Source organism: Mugil cephalus, chromosome 7 (assembly GCF_022458985.1).
Source record: "Mugil cephalus isolate CIBA_MC_2020 chromosome 7, CIBA_Mcephalus_1.1, whole genome shotgun sequence".
Lineage (NCBI taxonomy): Eukaryota > Metazoa > Chordata > Actinopteri > Mugiliformes > Mugilidae > Mugil > Mugil cephalus.
In genome coordinates, this window is record NC_061776.1 from 15,919,550 (window position 1) to 15,938,955 (window position 19,406).

The 19,406-nt window shown below is 42.2% G+C and overlaps 3 protein-coding genes across 3 annotated transcripts; 2 read left to right on the plus strand and 1 right to left on the minus strand.

The window, feature by feature from the left end:
* Positions 1–133: 133 nt before the first annotated feature.
* On the plus strand, positions 134–7,136 carry snorc (secondary ossification center associated regulator of chondrocyte maturation). The gene is made up of 3 exons (XM_047588618.1): positions 134–680; positions 5,889–6,056; positions 6,153–7,136. The coding sequence occupies exons 1-3, from the start codon at positions 605–607 to the stop codon at positions 6,260–6,262; spliced, it is 354 nt and encodes a 117-aa protein (XP_047444574.1). The 5' UTR covers positions 134–604; the 3' UTR covers positions 6,263–7,136.
* A 1,884-nt stretch (positions 7,137–9,020) lies between these two features.
* LOC125011295 (G-protein coupled receptor 55) lies at positions 9,021–13,738 on the plus strand. The gene is made up of 3 exons (XM_047590438.1): positions 9,021–9,140; positions 9,991–10,723; positions 11,789–13,738. Exons 1-3 carry the CDS (start codon positions 9,127–9,129, stop codon positions 11,987–11,989), a joined length of 948 nt encoding a protein of 315 aa, XP_047446394.1. The 5' UTR covers positions 9,021–9,126; the 3' UTR covers positions 11,990–13,738.
* Positions 13,739–14,252: 514 nt separating this feature from the next.
* On the minus strand, positions 14,253–18,884 carry itm2cb (integral membrane protein 2Cb). Its single transcript, XM_047590439.1, has 6 exons — positions 18,654–18,884; positions 16,865–17,002; positions 16,567–16,758; positions 16,359–16,469; positions 16,047–16,197; positions 14,253–15,416 (listed from the first exon to the last, which is right to left on the minus strand). Exons 1-6 carry the CDS (start codon positions 18,738–18,740, stop codon positions 15,325–15,327), a joined length of 771 nt encoding a protein of 256 aa, XP_047446395.1. The 5' UTR covers positions 18,741–18,884; the 3' UTR covers positions 14,253–15,324.
* Between the last annotated feature and the right edge of the window lie 522 nt (positions 18,885–19,406).

Sequence of the window (19,406 nt, forward strand, 5' to 3'; positions counted from 1 at the left end):
TTGGCGGCCCAGATACGCTAGGTATGCATCATACAAATGACATGCAAATCTAAGAGGTGATGATGATGAGTGTAGTGACTCAGAGAAGCAACTCTTTTTTTTTTTTTTTTTTTGGGTGTGCAGCACTAAATTAGTTTTTTTTTTGCTGCAATTCAGTGATGTAACACACTGACTAAAGGTCTTCTAACCATTTTGCAGTTCACTGCCAATACTTCTCAGTGCTCCTTCCATCCCCGACATGGTTCTTGTTTACAGTGTTTCCTTTGAGAGTGAAAGAGTAAAATGTGCCGCAGAGACGTCTTGTGATGTGACCTGGCCACGGTCGGCAGTCACCGAATGTTTACCCCTCACACCCAACTATGTGGCTCTGGGAGTCTTGGAGTGGGTGGGCCCGCTGATGATGTGCTGACAAAGTCTGTACTGTCCAGACGGTCCTGTGCACACCTAGTCCCACCCCTCCCCTAACCCCTCGGCCGCCTACCTTTCTCCCTCCTTGGCGCCCGTGCACTCTTCCCCCGGCTCTCCTCCCAGGGTCACCCATTCGTTCAAAGCCGTCGCTGCTCGAGGAGTTTTTTCCGGAGACGCTCATCCCTTCGCAGCCGCCATGGTTCGCAGCAACGGTGTCTGCAGAGTGGTCCTGCTGGTGCTATTCAGCCTCTTGGTAGCCTTCGTACACACAGGTAAACATTCAGCTGCGTGCGGGTGATATTTATTTTACATCGTGTGACAAGTACCTGACTCATTAAGGTGGTTCCAAGGAGACAGTAAAAAGCCCGCTCTCTGATTTAAAGAAAACATCTGGCTGTCACTCTCAAGACGTGAAGTATGAGGGAAATTTCTTTTTGAAAGATCAAGTGACAAACATTTTAAGACACCGTGAGTGCTTCAGAATAAAGTATTTTGCTGTAGATATATATATATATATTTTAAAATATTATGCTGCTTTGTTCCTAAATCTGTGAAACATTTTATTAGTTTAATATATATATTATAACTTTCCTCTGTAGGTATCGAACTGAAAGGTATGTGTTTCTGTCATCTTTGTGTTCCTTTCCCACACACACACACACACACACATACACAGCCTCAGGCCTGTGTGTGTCGGCGACCTGGTGTAAATGATGCAGTTGTTAAAGCTCTGGAAGCTGTGAAAGCTGCTCTTTGACAAACAGGATGACTCAGTTGCTTTCACGAATGCCTGATGTCCGTATGAAACTCAGAAAAACCCGCTGCCCTCTGGGTCTGAGCGGAGCGGAGCTAAAGTGAGTCAGTGTCGCTCTGCTTTGGCGCTCAGGTGCATGTGGGCCAAGAAGCAGTAAGAAGTGACGTCCAGGTTTTCGTCATGTGGTGGCTGTATCGAGATTCAGGTGTAGGATTAACAACTCAGGGTTAACAGTGCAATGAGAATTTGTCGATGAGAGAACTGGTTGTAAGTAGCATGAAATGGTAATTCATTATTTTTTACTAGATAGCATGAAAACTACAGAATTTACTGCATATTTACGAACATAACAAGGGTAAGTGCCGGTCATATTGCACATTATAGCGTACTGGTAGATGAGGTATGTGGTCAGTGTTCAGATGTTATTTTAGAGTCTTATGACCTGGCGTTAGAAACTGTTTATCAGGGCTTTGGCGCGAGCAGCCGGGCTACAACTGAATCTCAGAACGTGTTCCGTTTAAGATTTGCCTCGTTGCCATCACATAGCTTTTCTTTCGCTTTCGCTCATCAGTGTTTCTCTGATCCTCTCAGTGGTATCTTTCACATCCACTTCAGAAAGTATCTGGACAAGAGAGGGCACCGTTCGGGTGTAGAGGTCAGGGTAGATGTCAGGAGGGCAGTGGGACGACAACGGTGCAACAAGGACGGCTGTGTTCTCCCTGTCCTCGAAAGAAAGGACAAAAAGAAAAGAAGAACTAACACTTTTTGCACAAACCACAAAGTGTAACAGAAAAAAACGGTGCACAAAGGTGTCTGGAACAAAATAATCTGGAACATTTACAATCACAAAGAGTTCAAACAGCGGAGAGATTTGTCAATGAGGGCGTGTGACCTGCTTTGCTGTATGTTGAGTGTCTCCATATATATTACAGACATTTGTTGTGACATGTCTATCACGTATACTACGCTGTTTTCAGTGCCACAACAGTCTTGACCACAACATTGACTGAATCAGCATGACATGAAGCCTCATCGCTTGACTCAGCATGGAAAACAAACCGAGATGTGCCAACTGAGAAATTTAAGCAACTAAGTGTGATAATCACTCGTACAGTTTCTTTGAACTCTCCTTGGAAGTGGCTCGTGATCTGTCGTGTGAGAGTCACTAGTTTTGTAAATAGAGACGGGTGCGTGCGTCCAAACCAGTCTTTCTTTCAGGTATCTAACAATGGAAAATGTGGTCGCTAAAGTGGGTGAACAAAGGGCACACAACACCACCGATGTTGTGCTCAGGCTGCACTAGTTTCAGTGCTCTGCCAGGTTGCTTTTCTCACACACAGCTGTCTGCGTACTTTGTCATCTGTCTGCCCGGTGTGAAATCCTTACAGAGGAGGCTTGAGGTAGCAACAAATGGCCTTCTGTGTTTTTTTTTAGTGTCTGAAATCAGCCTCCCTTACAGTCTGCCAAGCTTTAATAAGTCTAGACCAATGTGGTGTAAGAGAGAAAGAGGGTTCCTGATTGACGGAGTTACAGTAAGCCTTTAAAAAGCTCAGCATGCCGCAATGTCCAACCAGACGTGCTGCTGATGTTGCTGATGACGACAACTCAAACAGAAAGAACAAAACATGTTTTCTCCTCAACATAGACATGTGAATACAAACAGGATTTAAGTGACGTGAATCTACAATAACCGAGCGACGAGCTCCCCTGACCTCACTTGACACAATTTTATCACATTCATATCTCGAGTAGCAACTATAACTATAGAACACTATTTGGCAAATGAAAAGCTGGAAAGATTATAAACAGTGACAATGTAGGATGTATTTTTTTAAACAGTATCATGGACGACTACTTGAGGTAATAAAGTGCATAAATAGCTAATGTTGTTAGCTAAACTTTTGGCTAGTTGAAATATTAAGTTAAATGTAATGGATAACAGTGGAAACTGTAGCTTAAATTATAAATGACTATAGTTAGTTTAAAAAAAAAGCTACCAACAAAAACTGATTAACAGTTGAAATATTTAGCAGCAAATAAAACAGTGGAAATGACTAAACTCAGCTAATTAATTAAATTAGGGGGAAAAATGTCAGAGCTAACAGGTTAAAATAGTTAGCTGGAAGCGATGGATGACAATTAAATAGAGGTTATGTATAAACAGCTGAGATACTTACCCAAACACTTACTTGAAATGCCAACACAAAAATAAATAAATAAATGTTTGTTTATTAAATTGCTAGGCTAAAGTCGTACCTAACATTCATTAAAAGGTAAATATTTAAGATAGTTAGCTTAAATCAGAGCTAACTGAGTGGTGGGAAAAAATTATAAACATTTGAAATATTTTAGTTGAAAATAGGAAATAAAACAGTGGAAATTACTAATTACTTAAAATAGCTCATGGACAAATAGTTAAAATAGTTTGCTAAAAATCAGAGCTAACTGAGCAAAAAAAAAAAAAAAAAATGGAAATGTGAAAAACAGGTGAAATGTTGAGTTAAAAACAGGAAATGGAAATCATTGATAATTTGTCAGAAGTTATAAATTAACTAGTGAGTTGCCTTAAAATCTAACAATAAATCGTAAAACAAACAAAAATAAAAAATATTAATGGGTAAACAATTGGAAATGGTTCACTAACATTGTAGCTGTCTAGCTGAACTGATTAGCTTAAAGTACCAAAAGAGCCACTGACATAGTTAGCTAAAAGCTACAGTAGCTAAAAGGGGAAAGCAAAAATAATACTGGATGGAGATTATTATTATGCTCATAAATAGATTAAATAATTAGCTTAAACCAACAAATTGAAAAAACTGTAAAAAAAAAAAAATGAAAAAAGCTAAAATAATGCTAGCAAATCAAAGTAGTAACAAATAACAGCTGTCAAAATGATACACACTTCGATTATTTGTATAAACAATGGAAAAAAATATGAATACACATTTAGCTTGATTAGTGAAGCAATTAAATAGTTTAAATATATAAATTATATATTTTTATATTATATATATAAAAAATATATATAAAATAAAAATGGAACGGTTAAACAATTTAAATAAACAGCAATTTTAACATTTGTAGCTAAAATGCTTAAATGGTGCAAACGCCAACATTTTACTTGCATCAATACAAATTGAGCCACAACAACCTAAATACTGACAGTGTATTTAACAATTATTACCTTTTGTATAATTTGGAGAGTTTGTAATCTATTCATAAAAACCAAGGAGAGACACCCCTGAGCTCATGCAATAGCGCTGTGATCAAAAGACATTAAGACGCTGACATAGTGGACAAATTTAATGATTCAGTCATATTAATTCAATTGCACAGAAATGACCAGCTTAAATAAACCCCTCCTCATGGAAACAAACACCAACGGAAAACATCATGTTATTATTTTTTGCCCTCTTATAAAATCAGGCTGTCCAGAAGGCACAACCTTTTACACATAGGGACTATTTAATAAACAAGTTTGTTTGACATCCAGTGCCCAGCCGGTGCCTGGTTTGGGCCTGGCCGGTTGTTACTGGTTGCAGCCTGTCGCCCTGCGTGACCGCACAAGCTGCCTTTTGTGCCCTTCGCTGAAGGCTTCATTGATGGCTGAGCTGGCCGCGGGCCCGGGCCTCCGAACCTTCAGCCAGGTACAGGACAGGAAGCTGCACACGACTCTGAGTCAACACAGGAGTATCAAAATACATCAGAAGTGCATATCAGAGTTTAGGAGACCAACATGTTGCCGTTTTTTCAAAGTTCAAAGGGTTCATAAGACTTCACAGGGGTTGGTTTCGGTAATTCAGTTGTGTTTTCATCTCGGTCAAAGACGACTCTCCGTGATAATGACACAGAAGAAGCGGAGAAGGATGGAAAATAGGGTTAATGAGAGGCTACAAAGTAGGTATGTAGCGTCAAATGAGCGTGTGTGTAAATATGTTTGGATTAGGGTTTTGTTGGTATGCGACGAGTTGAGGATAGGATAAGTGAATCAGTGAGCGCCTGAATGGGTGGGCTTGTGCATGAAGAGTTTGTTTTTTCAGGAGGGATGACGATCAATTTTCCTCTTGATTCCTCAAGAAAAGCTGTACAGCTGTTTAGTCACCAGAGAGGCGGCAGCGACCGCAATTGCACAGCCGTTAACGGCGGTTTAGGCTCCTCCGTTGAGCATTTTCCAGAGGCTGGGTCGACTAGAGTTGAGTCAGGAAACACAAAAATGTAGTTTCTCTGGCTACTGCAGAGGTGTGAAAAGTCTCAAGGTAGCTTCATGCTCTGTGGAGAGAGGAATGTCGCACGAGGACAATTTGAGCTGGAAAGAGAACAGATGATGAAGCAGCTGAGAGGTCACTCCTACGCGCTGTTTGTCTCGATTGAAGTTTGCTCGGACACTTGTGGAAAACAGAAATGAGCAGCTCGAACGGACAGAATGTCCATCTCCCACAAGTACGTCCTTATGCTTGAACCTGAGCTGGGGAGACAAGAGAGAGGCTGTTGGAGTCGCTACAGAAGGGCCTTTGCATTGCAGCTCCGCATCCTCAAGACCTCAGTGTCCAGAGAAAAGACAAACAGGCCCATTAGCAAAGCGCCTCTTCGGCGAAATGACCGCCCTGAGAAAACAAGCAAGCCGATCCTCCAACTACAGGCACTCGGAGCCACTACACAGATGAAAGGGTTTTATGTCTGTGCTTCCTAGGTTGGCCAAAAACAAACTCATTTTCTTCTTCTACAGAGACAGTTGGAGACCCCGTCTCGACAACGAGGGACAACCAGGACACCATGTCCGGAGAGCCGCCCGGCGAAGTCACCACCAAAGAGCCTTTCCCGGACACGACGGAGCAAACCTTCACCTACGACTACGAGGACACCACACACTCCCAGCCCTTGGACGAGGAGGAAGGTAAAAACCATCTAGCTCTTATGAACCATCTAATGTTCTATACATTTATTAAAACTATCCTTAAACGATTGTGTTTGTGTGTGTGTGTGTCCTCAGGTGTCCTGGGGCCGGGGGCCATCACAGCCATAGTTATAGCCGTCTTCCTGGGGGCGTCTGTCCTCCTGGCCCTCATCGTCATCACACTGAGGAAGTTTACCGCCTCCTAGAGTGAATTCACCTCAATGTGTGTGTGTGTGAATGTGCGTATGTATGCATGTGTGTGAATTGTGTATGTGTGTGTGTGTGTTTAGCTTTTAATCTCAGTCTGTCAAATCCAAACTCCCCTCCTCCTCATCCCTGAAAGATGAGTCATGTCTCTTTGCTTTGCTGTAGATGCTGAAAACTGTGGCAGGTCCCTCAACTGACTCTTTACGGATTTACTCGTGTAAACGCTCGAATTGTCGCTCAACTTTTCAAAGAAGTCAAAAAGAAGAAATAATCTTAGAAACTGGCTGGCTCTTCCAGTGTAATCGCTGCATGCCATTTGAGTTTTGCTCTGCTTTTTTCTGTCTGCTTTTAAGGTCATGTGAGCTATAAAAAATTGTTTGTGGGCTGTTTGTTTCCCTCTACCTTCTCTTCCATCCTACATGCTTTTGCTTTTACTTTTACAGGAAGTGTGTGTGTGCCAGCGACAGAGGTACACTCTGTCTTTTACAAACGATTTCACATGGCGCTAGAATCGTCCCTGAAGCAGCCCCTCAGCGCCGTCCCCGTGCCAGTTTGTATCACACCATTAACAAACATTTGTAGAGTCAAAATAAGAAGAGAACATTTGTATAGAGGCTTCCTCAAAGAATGTCAACAGCAGCTGTTTGTAACTGCAGAGCAAATACGAAGGCAGACCCTGGGATGAATGTGTGTTTGCACTCAATTCGGTATTTGTAATTTTTTTTTAATTTCTTTTTTTTTTGTGTGTAAGGAAAATCTCAGCAGAATTATTCAGCTTTTTTTCTGCCCACTCCCAGAGTCCACAGCCCTACAGCTGGAAGTTGCCACGGTCAATGTCAATTTGAACAAATAAATAAATCAGATGCCAAATTTCTTGGACTCTGTTGTGTTTTTGAGCGCATGACCTAATTAACGGTGAGTATCCGTGTTCCTATAACCATCTCTTTGTTGTTTTTGCTAGTTAGCACAGAGCTGCTACATGGTCTGTGGTGCGAAACTCGGAGATAAAATTAACAAAGGCACGACTTCACCAAGTATGAACAAAATAAAACTTTCACTCTCTCTAGCTTGACAGTACATCAAATCACAACCACATTTGTACAACAGAACTGTAATCGATTTATTTTACTGACGTGCCTCTGAAATGTAAAGAACAAAACTAAACAATGCTTGTAAAAGGGTGCATTTTGACATGCTGTACCTGTACAATGCAGACCTCCAGCCTCACTTCTCTCCCAGCAGCAGGTGGCAGTGTGCCGAGCAGCTTCCTTTGTATTTGCAGCACACACACAAAAAAAAGCATTTTTCATCTCCTTGATCTTTTCTCATTAATTCCAATTGGTTTCCATTAGTTCGTCTGACGGGCTATTGAGAGCGAATTAAAGCTTTCATCTCACCTCCGTACCCATTCTCACACTCTAAATTCAGTGAAGCCATCTCAGCAGCTGAAACCAGGAAATCCTCAGCCATAATCACAGTGTAAATCAGCTTCTGCTACTTCTCACAGGCTTGAAAGAAAGTCATTCTTTGAACTCTTGGTTCGGTCTTTCTATTTGATTCATAGAGACTCAAACTGGTACTCCTACAAGAAGCAGCCCAAGTACAGAAATCACAGAACTGGATTCGTCATGCCTGGCAAGTGGTTCAACGCTGTAAACAAACTGGTCGGTGGTGTCAAAGGTAGAAAGTCGATACAAAGATAAAAATCACACAGCCTGTTATTTGTTTCAACCTCAGTCCTCCTTTATTTTTTTTTTATTTTATATTTGTATTTAAAAAAAAATAAGCAGGCCCTAGCCGGCTGCGGTGAGAGCTCTGTCTATATGTTGTTGGTTGTTTTTATAGTGATGGAAATTCCAGTCCGAGGAAACAAAAACCACAAACACAAACACTCTTGACAGACTTGCGGTGTGAGAAAACACTGCAGATTCCTCGACTGGATTTCATATTTACCCGGGTTGTGTATCATTTAGATATTTACCTTATATCGTTAGCTTCCAGCTAACGCTGCCTCGCGGGGCCTGGGAGGACAATATCGGTCTGTTGGTCAGTGGGTTGGTTCACCGCCTTGGTTTAAGTCTGAGCTATTTCACAACACGGCTGTTGCGTTCAAAGGAGAAATTATGGTCAATCTGAAGGTCCTCTCGCGTTTCCTCTAATGCCCCCTTCAGGGTGACATGAAGTCAGTTAGCTGTGAGTCTAAACCAGTACGTCCAAGATGTTCGTGTTCTCCTCGGGATGAACCACTCTGACAGTCCATTCATTAAGTTTTTAATCTAGTGCCACCAAACAACTACTGACGTCGCCCTCAGCTTTAACCGCTCTGAGCATGGCTAATTTGCTAGCATGCTAAAGAATAATGATGTCTGACTTAACTCAGAAAAGCAGTTATTCTCTTATTTATCTTGAGATTAATGCAGCTGCAACTGACTCTGATAATGTCAAAGGAGCATCTTTAAATACCCTGTTTGGTCCAAGCAGCAGTTGACTCAGTTTACAATTACACAAACGGAAGATGATCACGTTTGAGCATTAATAGCACATTAATTTCACTGGAATTTCTCTTCACATTTTTTTTTTTTTTTTTTTTTTAAAGAAGCAGAACTCACAAACATTATTACTTAGCCTCAGTTTGAGATGCTCATGCTCGTGTTTCTCACTGTTACATGAGGGCGTTGGAGGCTGAGACCCGGTGGGCAAGCTCAGCTTTGCTTTGATTTTAAGCTACAACGCACAACTGAACACACATGCATGGTGTGTGGCATGACTCAGGAAGTGGTGATGAAACAACAAAAGGTACAAAAGCAGAACTGCGTCTGGCACAGTGCTGACAGTCAGACGGATACACTGAAAATTTGAAAGCATGGCTGGCACAAGGTAAGAGCAACGCAGCGTTTTATATGTTTCGTTGTACACGATACCTGATACAAAACAGAGCCAAGGAGGACATTTTATAAAGTTTTAGTTTATGAAGTGTTGCGGTTAAATGTGGGTTGTTTGGAGTTTATTTATTTATTTATTTGGGTTAAAATTAATAAATTACCAGAGAGATTTACCCTTAAAATTATAAGATATACTTGCAGAATAAACATAGTTTAATAAACAAGTTTTGCAAATGATTCAATTCTTTTTGCAGCATGGGAGATTACTTTATTGGGAAACTGTCTTGATCCTAAACACCAGCATGACTCACTTCTACAGCGATGATAAAGCAGCAGGTTATCTCGCTTTTAACGTGATGTAGATAATCTTCTCACTGCACAGCCACAGACATCACAGATATATTTTCAGGCCTTTGCCCTAGCACACTTTTCACTCCTCAAAAATAGCAGTCGCTCTCAAACTTCGTTTCTCTTTCACAAGCTGACATTTGACGGCTGCAGAGCACTTTGACTGAAAAAGGCTCATTCGGTGCATTGAGCCAAATCTGTCACAAAAGTGTTTCTGGTTTAGTTTTCAGGTAATATATATGTCATTTTCAAATTTTCTCATGGTATTCGCGGCCTGTGCAGCGATAACAAGCTCTCGTCTCCCACACGACTGAGAGGTTTCAGGTGGCATGTGTCGGTGACGTTTCATACATACATTCATACATTATAGTGTGGGAACGAACAGTAATGACAGGAAAGGCGCTTTCATTTCACAGACACTTTCGCAACTTTACTTTGAAATCTTGGCAGAGCTGTTGCAATCAAAAAAAAAATGTTTTTTTTTTCCCTCCCCGCAGTGCCAACATGACAAACTGTTCGTTTGACATGGTGGACAAAACCATGAGATACATGGAGCTGATCATCTACGTTCCTATCTTCAGCGCTGGACTGTTTCTCAATGGCACGGCGCTGTTGGTGTTCTGCTTCTTTCTGCGAAAGTGGACTGAGTCGACCATCTACATGACCAGCTTAGCTCTTATGGATATGATTCTCCTCCTCCCTCTCCCCTTCAAAATGCACGCCACGAATCACAAGTGGTCGGCCAACAAGCAGCAGCTGTGCTCGGTCTTGGAAGGCCTGTATTTTGTGGCTATCTATGGCAGCATCTACACCATCATGTGCATAGCTGGGGATAGGTGGGTGGCTATATGTCACCCGTTCAGAGCCAAGCAGATACGTTCGGTCAAAGCGGCTCTGGGGACCTGCATCGTGGTCTGGGTGCTGATGATCACGGTAGTTTTCTTCATCATGAACAGAGTCGGGCGGGACACCCAGCAAGACTTCCACTGCTTCCACGAGTTTTCAAAGGACGGCTGGAGACCTGGGGTGATCATCCCTCTGCAGGTGTTTGGCTTCTTGGTGCCTGCACTAATGGTGATTTTCTTTTCCGTTCACACCATCTACGCGCTGCAAAAGTCTGGGAGGCACAGCCCACAGAGCATGGCCTGCACGAAGATCATCTACAGCAGTCTGAGCGCCTTCCTGGTGCCTTTCACCCCGAGCCACTTTGCCATCTTCCTGCAGTTCCTGGTGAGAAGAATGCAGTAAACTTTTACACATAAAGAATGAAAGGGTGAACAGCAACTGTATGTGACAAATTCATCTCACCCCAAGGTCCATTATGTGGCTTTAGATCAAATCATCTCCTGCCGACGACGAAGGTAGTCGTGCAAATATGGGTCGACGGGTTAAATTACTCGTCGTCCACTGAGTTTCGCTTCAAGATCAAATACTTTAATTAAGTAATTCAGTCTGAAATGAGCAACATATAATCTACACCAAACAAACTATTTACCACAGAAGAAAATCACTCCAGTTCAACTAGAAGTCTATAACAACGAAAACTGGTTCCTCAAGAACTCGAGGAACCACTTTGCTCAAATGAATGCGTGAGCTGTGATTTCTTATGAGAGCCCCTTGCTCTAAACTAAAGAAATCGCTCAATTTTTATAACTCCTTGCGTAATGGGACAGACCATTACCAGGATTTTATGAAATACTGATATATTTGTATATTAGCTGGTTGCGGTGAGAAGAATGAAAAACCAACGGCTCAAAATATTCAAAGTATTTTATGAGAATTATTAGAATTTCTTTGCACAGGTCTCATTAAAAAAAATAAATAAAATCAAAATAAATATATATATATATATGTGTAATATAATATACGTGCGAAGGAAGCCTCAAGTTTTATGACTTCATTTTAATTTTAATGTGGCCGCTGCTGCTTTGTTTCAGTCACGAATGTAAATGAAATACTGAAACGCACGCTTGACGTGCCAGAGGTGATGAATACAAAAAAAAATTTAATAACCACTGATATCAAGTAGATGCACTGGCGTCTGCTCGTCACCACATGTGAAAGCAACGCAGGGTGTCAGACGGCTTATCTTCCGCTGTAGGTACTGATAGTGCTGACACCAGTGGATATGATGTCAGATGTCTGGTTTGTCTAGTTTTTAGAAGAAATACAGAATTACAGGGCATAAATGTAAACCTAACACACACCGCAGGCCCGATAAGGACCTGCACGCTGTCTTGTTGTCTCTGGTAGCAGACTTGTTCTAATACATGTTGACGGGTTTTTGACTTCCAGGTGCACCAGGGTGTGATTGAGAACTGCAGCGCCCTCACCAGCATCAGCCTCTTCTTACAGGTCACTATGTGCCTGTCCAACATCACCTGCTGCCTGGACGCCCTGTGCTACTACTTCATCGCCAAAGAAGTGAGGAACACCCGAAACAACATCAGGATGTCACTGACGAGGAGACCCACGTTCAGCACCTCAGAGGTGTGATCTGCAGGATGAAGGCAGCTCTAGTTAAGATATAACTTGTCCCCTGAGGCCCCGCGGTGGTGAAAACAAAATGTGCCGTCTTCCTGTTTTAGCAGGACACTCAAAACGTAGAGCCAGAGCAGGCGATGATAAAGAGGGGGAAACAAACCAGGCCACAGTGCAAACTCAATTAACCACCGAGCAGACTGCTAGTGTACCTGATCTGGTCCAGCTGCAGGAAGCCTGTAGATACCAGCTTAACCTCAGAGAGTTGACACCCAACATGCAGGCTGCGAGAAAATTCCACCGACAAGCCACAGTGTGACACGTTTTTAAAGTAACATAAGGGAGATTTAGCTCCAAGTGCTCGCAGGTCGTTCAGGCCTGTAAATTTACACTGAGCAAGAAACTGACAAGGCGGTACGGTACCTTACGAGTCATTCATAATCACAAAAAGGTCAAGAATTAAATTAGACGATCATTTACCGTCACACAAGCTCCTTACATAAGTCCAAGAGTTAGTTGAGGCTAATTATAACTCTAACATAGAACAAGACTCACATTTACACAAAAAGTCAACTTGGAATTAATGAACAGATGAAAACAATTTGAGCAAGTATATAATGTCACAACTTTCATATTGACTCAAAAATAAATTTCCATGGTTCCTTATGCGGTACACGGATAAAACACGCGCACGGCGACCAGCTGCACGCCGAAGCTCACGGATGCTGTCAAAGAATTACTAATTCATAATTCACAATTTGTACCTTAACAACAGATGCTTAGAAACCTTAAGTGATGCGTTAAACATTTTTTATTTATTCATTCTGAGGTATTGACGTATCTTTTGCCTGCCCGTTGCGCTGACTTTCTCGTAACAGAAGTAACTCTATCACTGATTAATAAGTAACTGTAAATACTGAGTTATACATGAGCCAACCCATCTGGGTATTCTGACAGGTTATTTAGTTTTTTTTATTTTTATATGCATACATATATATATAGTTTTCTTGTTTAGCTTTTGAATATTTTCTTCTTATTTTTCACTCCGAGGTGAACATGAAGGAGGATTATACTTTAAATTTTTCCAATACTTTTCCTGTGATGTCCGCTAACAGTCCTACCGATCCAATGGACTGATCAAATGATTTTGTTCGTTTCTTTTATTCCAGTGTACATAAGTGACATGTTGTCGGCCCTGATATATGTGAATGTGAATTTTCACTTTAAGCCTTAAATGTGCAATAACGGTATTAAAAACAGAATTAAGCTGTTAATGGAGGCCGGCCGGGGGCTCGTGTGCCACGGGGGCAGTTCTGATATCAGTATATTCACAGGAGACATTAGATTGGTGTGAATACAGTCACACATAAACCCAGAATGGAAAGTTAAGTAGGCTGCCAACGGCCTCATATTACTCATGTGGAACGGTTATTCGTGGTAAGAGGAGAGGGAGTCTGTCAGGCCGTCGCTCCATTGTGGGATATACTGCACATTTGTGTTGTTTTTTATTATTTTATCGATTCACTGAAAAGCTATTTTCTAAAATCCAGGATCAAGATGTGAAACTGTCATTTCCTGATTTTCTTGCATTACTTGTGTCTCAGAGCTTTCCTTCTGCATTAATTACTCTCCTCTTTTGGTTTTAGTTTTTGGTGTGCTCAGTCCTGTTTTTGTTTTTTTTTTGTTGTTGTTTGTTTGTTTTTTTGCATTACTTCCGTTTCTGTAGAAGTATTCCATGTTTTAAATTAAATGTATGAAGCCGCAGAGCGTCTTGGTCTGACTCACACGGTTTGCAGGTTCTGCTTTTTCCTGTTAAGACAAAAACAAGATAATTCAAACACACATTCATCGGGGGGAAATCCCTTCACAGCAGGATACTGTTACTGTATTTGGGTCGATCGGTTCGACTTCTGTAGGATTTTAAAGAATTACACATTGTGCTTTGTCAACCTGCCTAAACCTGCATGACATCAATTTTGTTGACAAATCTCCCTCCTCAGGTTTAAACTGAAACAGACCGTAACTCATCTTGTGACTCGTGTGACTTGTCATGACCATGCAGTTTAGTTTATTTTTTTTTCTGTTAAAACAAAAGTCATCCACTGATACTGATAAAGACTGAAACCATTTGTTCCAGTCATGTTAATCCTGTCTGTGGGGAAGTTCACAGGAAGTCTTGTTTCCTCAACAGAACTGTTTAGAAAATGTATCTAACCCATAAATTGCAGACTGATTAGCGAACGCTTATCTGACACCGAAGAGCACGCAAAAGACGAGAAAAGTTTGATCCTTTATTCTTAAAGCAGCAAGAAAAATCGACTGTACAGCGAAGTATCCGGGACAATGAAATATGAGCACGTCTGAGATCTCTCTCGGTTTGCTCCAGTAGAAAGACAACCCAGCAAATTTATCTCTTCTTCTTCTTCTTCTTCTTTTTCTCTTAAGTTGTAATGAATTAACATTGTATAGATCATAATGACAAGAGCTAAAGACAACAGGCAAATCCGAATGAAGAGGAGGAAGAGCAGGACAAAATGAGTTGGCGCCTTTGATATCATCTACAGTGATCTGGCATTCGTTCTGAATGTTTTATAAACCCATAACTCTTCACATAGCATCACTGACGGCAGACTTTGGTTCCTTCTGTCCCTCTGAAGCACTGCTACTGGTTACAGTCTAAAGCCGTTTAAATCCAAGGAGTAGTAAAGTGTGATACCAAAGGAAACAAGCCGTAAAGAAATGACTGATCACAAAACAAGTCGATTTTAGATAAAAATCTATGCATGTAACAATATGAAATTAAGAAGAATTTACATTATATATTGCTTAGGAACAATCAAAGATATTTACACCATTCATTAATGATACAAACCAGCAAAGAAACGTCTTAACTACATGAGGTATGTTTTGCCATTTTGTGACATTCAAACTAAAATCAAAAAAAAACAAGAGACAAACATGTGTGCACGGCACAAGCAGCTTCCAGGTATCCTTAAAATCAACCACAGAGCACTGACTTACTAATAAATAAATAAATAAACAAATAAATACAATTCTAAATCAAGTCATCAGATGTCAATGTGACGAACTGACACAAATGTTCTGCACGACGTGACAAGCTACAGGTATATCCCAACACATCTAGAACGTCTAAATACACAGACAGTTTGAATAAAAAAGGACGAGAACAATCAAAGAGCGTTCGCAAGTTTCGGACGAAAAAACAAACAGAAACTAAATCTGCTGGACAAGTACTTGCTCTTAAAGTGCAGTTTAACGCCTAAGGAATTCAAGAGGTATGGTTTGAAATTGGCTTCAGTGTTGGATGGCTGTGATTTCCGCCTCAGATTTTAGAACCTGTCGCAGATGACAGTCTCGACCACAAATGTGTTCTCAAAGTGACGGATGCTGTGGCACTTCTTCGTCTCACGCCTCTCGATACCTGGAAGAGAAGAAGTGAGGATGCATTTAGAAAAAATCTGTTCAATACCGAAACTGGAGGCTGAGTCGTATCTGCTGCTGCTGCTGCCATTTTGAATCAGCGGCGGTGATCCCCGCAACTCACGCCCTTATATGTACACGGGGGGGAAGTTTGTTGCATCATTTCTAAAGCTCTCTAACCAATCATCGGCAGCGGCAGCGCCGATATCTCTGATGCGCTTCGCTGCCTCCTCCACAGTGTGTGGATGTGTCCGATGCACTACGAGTGACTCACGCAGCAGGAAGTTCCCAGACTACCCACGCACACACCGACATAAAAACTCTGTTGTGGGAGAATTTTACACTACAGACGAGGAAGGCCCTATTTGGTCCTGATCACTTTCTATATGGTCAGTCTCGCTTTGCTCCTACACGCCAAATCTAAAAAAACTGGATTCCCTGTGATTCACTGGAGGAACCGCTCCCTCCTCAGAAACAGAGAGAGAGAGCGATCACACGGACCCAGCACACGTCACATGACTCAACATCTCATAAGAGTCGGTGTGAAACAGCGTGACAGATAGGCGGAAGTGACCCAGCATATTATCACTTTATATTTGGCTGCGAAAGGGAAGCGGGTGCGATCACTCACGTTGGCGCTGGTTGCGGCGTCTGAGGCGGTAGGTTTCTTTGCCGTAACAGAGCCGGTGGATGAAGGGGCCCAGCTGCCTCATGTTCCTCACCCTCCCCGTCACCACCATCTCCTCCTGGATGATGTAAGTCTGAGGAAGGTACGTCCCTCTCTGTGGCAAAGACACACAAATGAATCACTCGGCTGATCTGTCTGTGGGAGGAACGCTGCCAACGGGAAGATGGGAACGCGCTGTCCTTCACTCTCTCAGACAGCCATTCATCTCTCACAATGCGTTCGCCACGGTTGCACCGGTGACGTCGAGTGTCTCACCTTGACATTGACGAGCAGCTCCCACAGATTCCGTGGAGGCATCACCAGGGTTGTGTTGAGCTCGGTGATGTAGCATTTGTCCAAGGAAATGTCGTGGTACGCTGTGAGGCCCTGGAGAAACGTAAAGGAATAGTGTTGAGCCCTAATGAAATAATACTCTAACAAGCAGAATACAATTCAGGAGAAACAATGAGCACATAAAACCTACCCTCTGAAAGTCGTGGATGATATCAGCAGGGTCGCTGCCTCCAAAATGAGGCACGGGCACGCTGATCTGTTCGTAGTTGTCATCGAGGTAGATGCCAACGTTCTCCTCCAGCTCTTGCCGCCCCCTCAGAGGAGCGTACACCGAGTCCTCGTAGATGACCCGGCAATGGAACAAGCTGTCCTCTGGGATCTGCTAATGTGACGCAACGGGGCCGAGTTAGCGTGTGACAGTTTCTGCGGGTTTCACCTCATCTTCAACCACGTGCGGTAAAAGAAAAAGAGTTGTGAAGTCGACTAACCTGAGGTATAAAGTAGTAGCGATAGACGTAGATAGAGGCCAGCACCAGTCCTGACATGAAAACCACCAGGCCGAAGGTGAGGCAGCACAGGCCCACTGGAAAAGGCTTCTTGGGCCTGACAGGATGAACCAGCTGATCCTGTAGAAAGAAAAGAAAAGAACATTGGTTAGAGAGCAGTTCAGTCCACTGCTGCAAAACCTTTTAATGCGTCTCTGGTTACTAAGTTAATGGACACTCAAAAGGTCTTCAATGTTAACTGGAAGTGAGCATTAGTTTCCATAATGGAGCATCAGTGGACGCGATGTCCCCTGATACTGTCACACTTTTCCTATTCGAAAGCACAAACTGTAAAAGAATCAATTCGGACAGGTCTGCCAAGTCTTTAGTCAGGCGAGGAGATCTGGTAGACGTAGGATGGACGAGGAATGAGGCAAGCCAGATGCCCGCCCACAGTCTCTCAGTCAATCTGCTGCCTCTCCCTACTACTGTTGCCATGGAGAGCGGAAGCAGGGAGAACAGATTGTGTCAGGCTCTGACGACGACGCTGGCACGTGGCCGTCTGAGTCTATTAATAGGGGCTTACCTCCACGCTCCATATTTGCAGATATTAAGTCTTAGCTCCACACGGTGGGCGGCAAAAAAAAGGAACAATTGCGTGGAACAGGAGTCCCTCAGCAGAGGGGGACGTATTAATAGATCTACACGCGCTGGCTCTGACGCCCAGCCTGGCAGCCAATCAAAATCCACACAGCCCTTGACATCATGCGCTGCACTTGTGTTGACGTGAAGAAAAAAAAAACGGGTGAAGTTGTGTGCTGATGAAAGCGCTGGATGCGTCATTAAGCGTATTCACTGTGTGCAGTGAGCTGGGTAAAAAAAAAGGATGGGGCTCAGACACACCACCCTGCGTGTGTGCCAGATACCTAATTATGTTAAACTCCTGGGATGTAGCCCACAAAATAGGCTTAGAAAACTTAAAGCAACAAACCTGATATCCTCAGCAATTCTCAGAACCAACCCATACATAACATGGACTATCTATCTATCTATCTATCTATCTATCTATCTATCTATCTATCTATCTATCTATCTATCTATCTATCCTCTTATTGCGAGCTCATCTTGAGAGAGCATGACACTGCTAAACTGCCCTTCACATAAAAACAGCTCTTTCAACACAATCCCTGCAGGATTCACGTGGTATAACACCCGGTGACGTTGCTGACTGGTGCAGTAACCCTACATGACAACTGGTCTCTTATCAAAGACAAAAATATGGGGGGGGGGGATGCGGGTATTTGCGCACCTACATTGTGAAAATGTTTGGCGTACATGTGCACACTTTAATGTTTAAAGTGCTAAACTGTAAGGTACCTGCACTACGTGTCCTAGGGGCAACTAAACAAGGTGACGTAATGTCAACATCCTCCAGACTGCTGTGATACTGGCTCTATGACTTACTATGATGTAATTACTGCACATTATTTGTAGCTGCTTAGAAATAATATTCTATAGTAAATGCAAAAGCATGGCTATAAACTTTAAGATTTCACCCAGTAGTAGTAATAATAAGCACAAGACCAGTGTAGTACTGCATGTGCAACCCTTTGTTTACATATAAAGATACATATCAACAAATGGACAGTAAATCTTATCACACGGCGATGTGTGCACAAATAAATCACAACTAAACTCTTATCTATAGCCCGGTGCAACATTATAGTATGGTCATGCTACACCGAAGCACAAGACAAATGACACAAAAGAAGGACAAAAGGTGCAAACTCACGTGAGCCTGAGGTATAATGATCTTGTCCGCATCCTTGTCTTTTTCGGGCTTCTGCGCCGACACTTGCTGAAAAGTGATCTTCACCATGTTTGCTTTGGATGAGTGTGTATTTGCTGTGTCTCTGCTGAGTCTGGTTCAGTGAGCTGGTCTCATCCACCGCACCGGGAAGATTATATAGCGGCGGATGAGTGTCGCCCCCGGTGCTCGGTGACCTCAGAAGAGCGTCTTCTCTGACGAACGAGCACCGTGTGGGACCAGGGGAAAAGCCGCCTCGCCGCTGTCAAAGTAAAAGTCCATAACGGGATAAAACGCTTAAATCTAAAATAAGATCCACCGTTTGTTCGGCGATTGGCTTAAAGACAATATATATCAAATATGTAAAGCCGTTTAGCCTCAAAGCATGCAATATTATGCGCCTTTTGTGACTATTAGAACAGAAGAAGCTCTTATTTTGAAGACAAGCACCCGATATGGTAGTGTTTTCCGTATTTTATTTAAAGCTGAATCTCCTCTTCTCTTCACCATGTTCCCAACACTATCATCCGGAAATGTAGTGATGTTTAGCCAGCTATTATATTGCAATAAAGTTATCAATAGGTAACATAATAATAATGCTAATAATAATTATGTTAAAAATAATAACAATTCTGATGGTAATAATATTAATAATAATGATAATAACGTTAATATTCAGATATTCAATTAGTTGTATTGTTACACCATGTAATTTATCTATATTAAATAAATATATAT